The following is a 10,386-nucleotide window of genomic DNA, read 5'->3' as shown; positions in this document are numbered from 1 at the left end:
ACTCACTCACACACACATAAGCCAGTTTAAAATACTAACATGATATATTCAAATTTACATCATAGTAATGAGAATTAGGGAAGATGGGATTGTCATGAATATTATGTATTTATATATATGTAAATATGTATGTGTACACACACACATACACACACGCACACACACACACACAGAAATGGTGTTCCAAACCGACTTGATTTTCTTTAAGCAACATACATTTATACATTTTATTATTTGCATATAGAACACAAACGTAAATTTAGAATTCTACACGCACATTTCTAGAATTTAAGGAATGTAAAGAATGTGCAAGTAGAACTCTAAATTCTGTTTCTATTCTCACATCTACATGTCAAGCACACGGCCTGCTCATATTACAAAACCAAAAATACGAGGTATTATTTCCCCGCTGTCGGTTTGAGTCGCAGATGTCGGTGTTTGTGATGAACTGGATAGAGTTACAGTATTGAGGAGAGAAACTCTGCTGTGACGTCAGCGCGCGAGAGAACAACAAGCCCAGAAATGTCTGATTCTGACTTTTGGCGGACAGCGTTCAAAACACCTCAGAAAATAACGGTCGGAAGAGGCGCGTTACCTGCAGTTCGGCCCGTTCCACCTCCCATTGCGCCCGTTCCACCTCGAACCGGGCCCACTCGTGTTGCAGAAAGTGTAAAATCCCCGGAATACTGTAGATAGAATACAAAAAGAATAGAGAAGCTAGTGTTACATTTTTTTTTTTAAAGAAAACAAGCCGTTAGTAAATGAATAGAGTGCAAGTCTAAAAGGGGCATTTTTTTTCTTTTTTAAGAATAGAATTAGAATAGAGAGTGCTAGAGTTAGATGGTTATTGTATAATATATATACAAACATATGATGTCATAATAAAATACTAATGATGTTACAAACAGACTGTTTACTTTATGTAAAATTTAATTTATATATATATATATATATATCGAGTTGTTGTTGTTGTTGAAGAACACACCGGGGCCCGCCTGCTCGTCCATGGCTAGGCCGGGAATCGGAGGTCTGATCGACCAAACGGACGCTGTATTTCGTCCGAGAACGGAGAACGGAGAACGGGAAACGGGGCGAGCGCTCGACTCACCGCGCGCTGCTGCTGCTGCTGTCACTTCATGACGTTTCCGCTAGCGCTGGTCGAGTCGCGAGTGAATCGTTCTTGTGAGCCGATTCTCTGAACTGAACCAGTCGAACCGATCAGCGTGGAATGTGGAATGAAATAAACAGCTGACAAATAGCCTTACATGGATTCGGACTATGGAGGGCAAAATTACTAAAAATTAAATCATGAAATAAATGTTGAAATATATAAATAAATCGTTAAATACATGATTAAATACATACATAAATGCATAAATAAATAAACAAACAAACAAATATTTATTTATTATTCATTCATTCATTTATTTCCTTATGTGGAGGAAATAAATAATTAAATGAATGAATAAATAAATAATAAATGAATGAATGAATATTCCGGTTTATATATATATATTTATGTATTTAAGTATTTAATTATTTAATAATTTTTGTATTTAATTTAATTTTTATTTAACGATTTATTTATATATTTCAACATTTATTTAATGATTTAATTTTGAGTAATTTGGCCCTCCATTTCAGACGTTTCAATTTTTTAGCTCGAATCTTAATAGATGTATAAGATGTAAAAAAGCATATATTTTAGTGACATATGTCATACATCACTAAAATATAATTTTTAGTGATCTAGGCTATTTCACTTTTGTATTTATATCACAATTTATTTTAATTGTATTGAAAATAATTTATGTGCATGTTAGCATATTCTGAGATGTTTTTCACCATTTTGAATCACTTTGTAGTTACAGTGTTAATTTCAGTATTTTTGAGATATTATTATTTTTTGTACTTATATTTATATTTTATTATGTGTGTTTTATTTTATTTTTATATAATTATTAATTTTTAGAATTGGTTTTTATTTTTATATTTTCCTTTTCATTTTAATTTCAGTTAAAGTTTTAATAATTTTGTTGTTTGTGTAGCTTTTTAAAAATGTCTTTATAGTTTTTTTATACATTTTATTTAAATGTTGTTATTTTAGTACATCAAGTTAAACTAAATTAAAATGAAAAATGTTGCTTTGGCAACTAACTGAAATAAAATAAGTATAGGCCTATGTTTATATATTTTTTATTTCAGTTAACGTTTATTTAATTTGAAGTAACAAAAAAATATATATCAAAAACATAACTTTGTCAGAAGTCAGAAAGAGCTTTATAGCCAAGTATGTTTGCACATACAAGAAATTTGTTTTACTGTCACAGTACATAGAGAAAACAACAACAACAACACACAGATAATAAAAAATAAGATGTATTTAGATATAAATAAACAAAAAAATAGAAAAAAATGAAAAATATATATAGTAAGTTGAAAAATATATATATAATAAACTTTGGATAAAATAACTTCCACTAAATACCTTAAATATATTAAACGTAAAATATTAAAACATTTATCAAGGTCTCAATGAAGCCTTTAAAGAATCGACTCGTTCGAACGAACCTATTCGGTCAAATGAATCGCGCTTCTCAAGGCTGGTTTCCGCTCATTTTTACGCCCACAAGCAGTTCAACAGATCGCTGCCAGCACGAAACGCTCTGATTGGACAGAACGAACAACTCGTAATGTGAACGGCCAATCAGAGGCGAGTGCGCTGAGCATCCTGGGACTTGTAGTTCGGATGCGTTTTATCCTTTTTTTCGTCCAAACGTTCTCATTCCGAGTTATTGTTTATTCTTTGACTAGCTGTTAGCAATCCTGCAAAAACACCACATCAGCTGTCTAAGTAAAACACTACTTCAAGACTAACGAAATTACCGGTTTTGATAAATGAATACATGTAAATCAATAATTTTGACAATAAACAATTTTATTACCACAAAAATAAGTAATATGTAAATGGAAACAGTACAGTAATTAATAAAAGAACGCAGGTTATGCATGCATCAACATAATAAATAGTCAAGCAAATGCTTGTGTCATAATTTCACAATGGATTCATTTAAGTGGTCATGTCATGCACGAACTGTTATACAACACAACAATACAAACCTCTGTTTTAAACACCCATGTGTCTATTTCTAAGAAGGTGAAACCCGTGAACAACACAAAGATCCATTCAGAGCCTCATTTACCTGCGACATTGTAGGAATGTGTATCTGCATACTTATTATCTAGGCTACATGGCGGTTAGTATGTGTAGACAAAAACACATTAAATATTAAAATAAAAAACGTTACGCATGCGAACATCAACACGTTGTATTATTTTTTATTTTGAACTGTTGATCTCATTATTATTAAATCGTGACGTGGGCAGCGTACGCAGCGTGACGTCACGGCCGGCGCAGTATATAATTAGTGCAAGCTTCACGAGTAATTAGCGCGCGCGGGTCAGAGGTGCGACACAACATGCCTCCACTGGAGAAAACCCAGCATCCCAAACCTTTCAAACAGAGGAAGAGTTTAGGTATGTGTCTTTATATCACACACGAGGCTCTCTGCTGACATGCTGTGAAATGCAAAAGTCGTCTTTGCTTTTTAATTTATTTCTTTATTTATTTTGTGATATTGATTATGTATCAGCAACGAGGAAACAAGAGGTGGCGGGAATCCGAACTAAGTTTCCGACTAAAATCCCGGTAAGAAACGCCCGGTTCTGAGTTTAGTTCATCTCTTACCGGCTGTCAGCGTTAATTAGTGCGTGTTTTAGGTGATTATCGAGCGATATCAGAGAGAGAAGTACCTGCCGCCGCTGGATAAGACCAAGTTCCTCGTGCCTCAGGAGCTCACTATGAGTCAGTTCGTGACCATCATCAGGTCTGTCTTCAAATCTGTGTGAAGTGTCTTCAGATAAATTGTAATCTGACTGTCAAAAGTAACTTTATTGCTCTCCAAACAAGCTTTTATTTTCTTAAAGTGGTGTAAAAAAATTTGAAACGTTAAAAAAAAAAAAAAAAATTTAATTATTATTATTATTATTAATTTGACTTTTTATGAATGTTAAACTTCACTAATATATGTGCAGTATTTTTAATGTGTGTATGTATATGTATATACACACACACCATACTAGTTTCATTCATAAATTAAATGTAAACTGGTTTAAATTTTATTTATATATATATATATATTATAATTTTTTTTTTTTTTTTCAATTTATTTTAAGTTTCATTCATAAAATGATTAAATGCAAGTGGAATTGTTTATGGATGTGAATTTTAATATAGCATTTGTAGGTTGTATTCGTCATGTTTTCGTTTTTACATTCATAATGATTAAATTTTATATATTTAGTGATTTATAATAAAATAAACTCTTTTAGTTGTATTAAGGGTCTATGATTGTGACACTTTAATATGAATAAATCTATACATGTAGTGTAGCTTTTCACATTCATAAAAATAAATGAATAGTTAAATTATAACAAGTGTATAAGTTTTATTGTGTTAAAATTCTGTGCATGTTAAAATTTAATAAATAAAATTTCATGTGTAGATTTTAATGTAATTTCATATTCATGGAATGTCATAAATTATTAGTGCATATAATTTATGAATGAAACTTTTTAAATATTTTCGTTCATAAAATAATACAATTAAATGATAACAAAATACAATTTTATTGTATTAATATTCAATGAATGTGGAACATGTTTGAATCATTTGCAATTTAAAAAAAATTTTTTTTAATATAATTTCACATTCATAGAATGTCATATTAGTGCATATAATTTATGAATGCGACTCTTTATAGATCTGTGCTATATATGCATGCAGAATTAGTAGATGGAGCACATAATACTGGTTCTGTGTACTTCATGCATTTCTCGTATTGCACTAGTATTGGTAGTAAGCTCCAGTGAACAGCCCTGAGAATCTGCCGAGGTGCTCGAGGCGTCAGCTGATCATCACCTGGCTGGATTTAAGCGCTTTCTCACGCTGTGGCTTTTCCTCATGTCTGCTCTGGTTTCTCAGGAATCGAATGACCCTGATGCCCACTCAAGCTTTCTACCTGCTGATCAATAACTCCGGCATCGCCAGCATGTCTCTGACCATGGCTCAGCTCTATAAAGACCATAGAGATGAAGACGGCTTCCTCTACATGACGTACGCCTCACAGGAGATGTTCGGACACTGTAATAATAACCGGTGACGTCGTCGGCGGGTCCAAGAGGTCTTATTTATTTCACTGAACTGTGATTAAATATTTAAGTCTTTGTATATAATGTTAGCTTTTTAGATATACTATTATTTTCTAATGTATGTTTTAATGGAGTAATAAAATGTCTTTAATTGGTGCATCGGTCACTAGAGAGAGACGTCTGTTCATTCATGTGCTGCAGAAGCGTCCTCAAATATGCCCGACTAATAAAACTGAATGTCAATCATTTATTGGTTAATCATGTGGTGATAGAAAATAAAGGATATTGTTTGTTTGATGCTGCACACCGTTGCATTCGGGTTTCTTATTTGATTTTCCAAGGTTTTGTCTTTAATTCGCTGTTGAAGCAAAGAAGTGTTTCATTGCCTTTAAAGAAAAATGAACTTTTAAATGTGTCTTCTATAATACTGTCAGTGTGTGTTTTATTTTATTTTTTGCATCAATTGTAGGTGGTGCAAAAGTGTTTATCAAAGTGTAAAACTGAATGCTTAAAGATTGGAAGCCTATTTATGTGATTAACCCACTATATTAATGACACTTTATGACCCATTTCTCAATACTTGCTTCAGTGTCAAAAATAATCCATGCACAACAGCATCTGTGTGGGCTAAACTGGATCATTTATCATTGCTTTGGCACAAAATGCATTGACTAGCTACAGCTATCAAATTACATCAGATCTTTTCTCTGTCAGACACAAAAACCTCCACAAACTATATCCCTGTTTGCTTGTTTCCAAACAACTGAACTTCAGTTCAGAACCAAACTAAAGATTTGCTACATTTAGTCATTTAGCAGATGCTTTTATCCAAAGTGACTTACAAATGAGGACAATAAAAGCAGTCAAAACCAACAAAAGACCAATCATATGCAAGTGCTATAAGTCTCAGCTTAACACGGTACACACAGCAAGTTTTTTTTAATTATATAAAAAAACTGAATAGAAAAAGAATAGAGCAAGCTGGTGTTAGAGGCCTTTTTTTTTTTGCTTTTGTTAATTGTATAATGAAAAGAAAACGAATAGAGCACAAAATGATTAGAGAGTGCTAGAGTTAGAAGGTCAAATAAAGATGGAAGAGATGTGTTTTCAGCCGATTCTTGAAGATGGCTAATTACTAATAATTTCTACAGTAATCAAATATATCCCAAATCTAAAACATTAAATACTATAAAAACAATGTATCTGAACACCTACACAGGCGTTGATCTTTTAATTTCATTACCAGCTTGGGAATTTGTTACTGTAATGTAAACATGGATTATGTACAGGGTTAATACTGCTGCTGTAAACATCGAAAATGCTTGAATTTTGGATAAAGTGCTTGAAACTGTGAGTTGTAATCGGCTGTAATGACAATACTTTATATTCTATTAAATTGTATAATTAGTAATATATCAAAGTAGATTTTAAAATATCAAAAGTCTGCAGAAGTATGCATATCAGTATATACAGTTTTGAGGAAGTAATGCATTACAATATTGTCACTATAAAAGAGTGCATTACTATTGCATTACTTAGTGACTTTTTATGGAAAGTAATGCATTGTCACCTTTGTCACATGAGCTGGGGCTTATTTGTTTTTAACAACAAAAAAGTTATACTGCCAAAAGTTATATTTTTTGGCATCTATAAAGGCCCTTTCACACCAAAAGTTTCTCTCAACCAAAGACTCAACACGGGGACAGGAGAGCTGTAAATGGGAGAACTTGCGCTACTTATTTAAAAAAAATAACTCCTACTAGTTACTTGAAAAATTAATCTGATTACATAACTCGTGTTACTTGCAATGTGTTATGCCCAACAATGAGTGAGTGTGTGTGTTTGTATATATATATATGTGACCCTGGACCACAAAACCAGTCATAAGGGTCAATTTTTGGGTCAAATCTCAAGAAATTGAGATTTATGCATCATCTTAAAGCTGAATTAAAAAAAAAAAATCTTTCCATAGCTGTATGGTTTGTTAGGATATGACAATATTTGACTGATATATAAATATATACATGTAAATATTTTCTAAATATATATTGTATGTGTGTGTATTTGTATACACATAATAAATATACAAAGTGCACACACATATATTATGGAAAAAAAAACGTTTATTTTGGATGCGATTAATCACGATTAATTGTTTGACAGCACTCATATATATATATATATACAAGTGCTGGAAAAGCTTAAAAATGCACCTCAGAAGTGCTTGAATTTGACTTTGGAAAAAGTGTAAGAACCCTGCATGAAGCATATAGAGAGTTGTCATTGAATGACTTGATATGAAGTGTTTTGGTAGTTTTAGTGCATTTTGGATGTGAAATGTACTGCTTTACCAAGCTGAAATTTGGTGAGGATCACTGTGTGACAAGTATTGAGATCGTAAAAACCATAATAAAACTGACTTCTGTAGTATTTCACCAGTTGTTATCTTAAAGCATCAGCCTGCAGGTGGCGCTCTTGTGCTGTGATCGGCTCCTGTGTTCAGAGATGAGATGAGCTTCATAACTGACTCTCACCTGTGGGCATATTTAAAGATTTAGGAGTGAATTCACTTCGTACGAGCAGAAAGGGTCAATTTAATTTGGTAATGAGGATTATTTAGCTGTTCATTTCATGGTGGATTATTGCGGATGCCTGGAGGATGTAGATTAGTACGATGCTCTGATAGCAGAAGCACATCTCTGGGGCTGTTCTTCACACAGTGATTACATCTGAGTGATGCCTTTCCATCTGAAGAGTGTTTGCTACTCTACAGCTAATGCTTTTCTGTACAACAACTGTGCCGCTTGCTTGTTAAAAGCACCATTTTGATATTTTGTTGCAAATGTTTATGTTCGTTGACTGAGGGAATTCTGGGAATGTCAATTTACGGTTATTCACTGTAAATTATACGGTATTTTTCACTTCCAAAAACGGTATACTACCGTAAAATTAATGTCCAGTACATGTAATGTCCAATACAGTTTTTCACCGTATATAGTAGGGGAATTTACCGTTAACCATTTAACAGGTTTTTACTGTAGCATTTTTACAGTCTTTTACCGTTAAATTCACGGTCATTTTTTACAGTGTAGTAAATGTGAAGGTCTTGAAGAGACTCTCTCGCTCTGTTGTTTGTCAGGTTAATGCCGCATGCTAATTAACAGCAGCTCTGAGATTCAGACTCTAAAGTTAATGAAGCCCGTCGTTCTTCTGCAGACCTCACTAAGATCCACTGAACCTCTGGACCTGAAACACAAGAATGAACTTCACTATTTACTGTGAGACTCCTGGAATTTCAGGAGATAAAATCAATATAAAATCAGCTCTTTAGAACATTTTCTGAGTGTCATTTCTAATCAAGAGTGATTTTGGCATTGGTGGGGACATAACGGCCAACAACCGACATTTAATTGTTTGATCAAAATCATTGTTAGGGATAATTTAGTAGTGGCTGATGTAGGTAGGATCATGTCACAGCATCTCTACTAAATTCTACAGCTTTGAAAACCATAACAAGCGATGTCCGACAAGAGAATATTGGAAATATTTACATTTACATATACATCTATTCATTTAGCAGACGCTTTTATCCAAATATAACGTAATTTGTGTTTCTTGCTAGCTAAATGTCACAAAATAAACAAAAATCTGGCTCTAAACCTCTCTTTTCTTTATTCAAAGTTGATCTAGACAAGTAGGCCCACATGATCGAAGTCACAAGTTTGAATCAATTGAATCGGTTCCAGCGTAAATGACTCACTCAGTTGAATCGTTTTGTCTGTTCCTCTTTTCGTGTCTTCAGCCATATTTCCATTCCAAAGATAACATGCAACACAAATCTAGGAACATACTGTAAGTTTATGGTTATGATGAAGTGCTAGAATAACTAAAACTAAAGCTGGAATAAAATTAAGGTAAATAGAAATATAAAAAAAAATGCACAGCAAAATTACTCAAATTAAAATTAAAATTGAAAATAAAAAATGGCAATTCAAATATTGTTAAAAATTGTTCGATCATGTGGGCCTACTTGTCTAGATTAACTATTATATATATATATATATATATATATATACACATACTAAAATATCACTAGTTGTAACTGCAGTAAAATACAGTAAGATTTTTGGCTGGAGATATAAATCTATAACAACTGTAGATTTATTTTGACTTCAATTTTGTTTGCAGTCCTTTCTAGATGCCGATATTCAAAATCCAAACTGTAATTTCAATTTCAAGATCATTTTAGTATGCTTTACAAGAAAATGCAATTTCAGTCTTTTTTACTTGAAAATTGCATCTTTAATTCAATGTGTTACTTGCCATTTCCTTGAAATGATTTGTGAAATTTCCTACACAAATTTCTTTTTTCCCCCAGCATAAATCAGACTAGTTCTGAAAGTGTCTTTTTTTTTTCTCATGGACATTTTATCATAAACAACACAAACAGCATCTCAGTGACCTCTGACCTCGACTGTCACACAATGGCTCGTGTTCAAATCAAAGGACAGCAGGACACATTAATAATTCACTCATACTCTTCGGGAAACATAGTGACATCAGCGCTCCCAGCATGCCTCAGCGAGCGGGTCAGGTGACCACAGATATATTCTTATAACATGAATCTCATTCGCAGCAGATGAATGAATATTTCATAACCGTCCCTGGAGGTCTGTAGAAAGAACACATGATTCTTTAATGGGATGGGGGCTTTAATGAGTCGTGTGTGGATGATGTAAACGCTCCATCAGCTTCTGCTTTAAGTGCTTCCTGACATCTATAATGTGTTATGAGGTGTTTCGCTTCACAATTAGCAAACAACATCATTAAGAACAAGAAAGTCATCATCATCATCATCAAGTGCGTGGCCCTTTTGAAGCCTCTCTCTCGGGTTTGTTTTACCCTTCAGAATGAGTGGATTTGACTGTTTTATGGCAAATAGAGATAAAAACGGTTCACTTTAGATCTTTCACTACAGAAGTTACACTAAAACAGCTGAAACATTATGTGCATTACTGCAGATTATGTATTATACAGTATAATGATTGTGTGTGTCACACACACACACACACACACACTAACACACACTCACACTCACACTAACACACACACACACACACACACTAACACACACTCACACTCTCACACACACACACACACACACACACACACACA

At 33.3% G+C, this 10,386-nt stretch overlaps 2 protein-coding genes across 3 annotated transcripts in view; one reads left to right on the top strand and one right to left on the bottom strand.

Annotated features, from left to right (window-relative positions):
- strn (striatin, calmodulin binding protein) overlaps window positions 1–3,212 on the bottom strand; it is a 62,322-nt gene extending 59,110 nt beyond the window's left edge. Inside the window, exons 1-2 of the mRNA XM_016518678.1 lie at window positions 3,204–3,212; window positions 596–686 (exon numbers count right to left, since the gene is read on the bottom strand). Of these exons, the coding sequence (XP_016374164.1) occupies window positions 596–686; window positions 3,204–3,212 (100 nt within the window). The remainder of the gene's footprint in view (window positions 1–595; window positions 687–3,203) is intronic.
- A 218-nt stretch (window positions 3,213–3,430) lies between these two features.
- map1lc3c (microtubule-associated protein 1 light chain 3 gamma) lies at window positions 3,431–5,515 on the top strand. 2 transcript variants are annotated; one of them, XM_016518686.1, is made up of 4 exons: window positions 3,431–3,537; window positions 3,642–3,709; window positions 3,781–3,887; window positions 5,045–5,515. In XM_016518686.1, the coding sequence occupies exons 1-4, from the start codon at window positions 3,480–3,482 to the stop codon at window positions 5,220–5,222; spliced, it is 411 nt and encodes a 136-aa protein (XP_016374172.1). In that variant the 5' UTR covers window positions 3,431–3,479; the 3' UTR covers window positions 5,223–5,515. The 2 variants fall into 2 exon arrangements, with proteins under 2 accessions (XP_016374172.1, XP_016374173.1); XM_016518687.1 differs by having other exon boundaries at window positions 3,432–3,537; window positions 3,654–3,709.
- Window positions 5,516–10,386: the final 4,871 nt, after the last annotated feature.

This window comes from Sinocyclocheilus rhinocerous, unplaced genomic scaffold, assembly GCF_001515625.1.
Source record: "Sinocyclocheilus rhinocerous isolate Xijiao unplaced genomic scaffold, SAMN03320098_v1.1 scaffold1050, whole genome shotgun sequence".
NCBI classification, from domain to species: domain Eukaryota; kingdom Metazoa; phylum Chordata; class Actinopteri; order Cypriniformes; family Cyprinidae; genus Sinocyclocheilus; species Sinocyclocheilus rhinocerous.
Note: the sequence above shows the minus strand (reverse complement) of the source record. Positions and strands in the feature narration are given on the sequence as shown.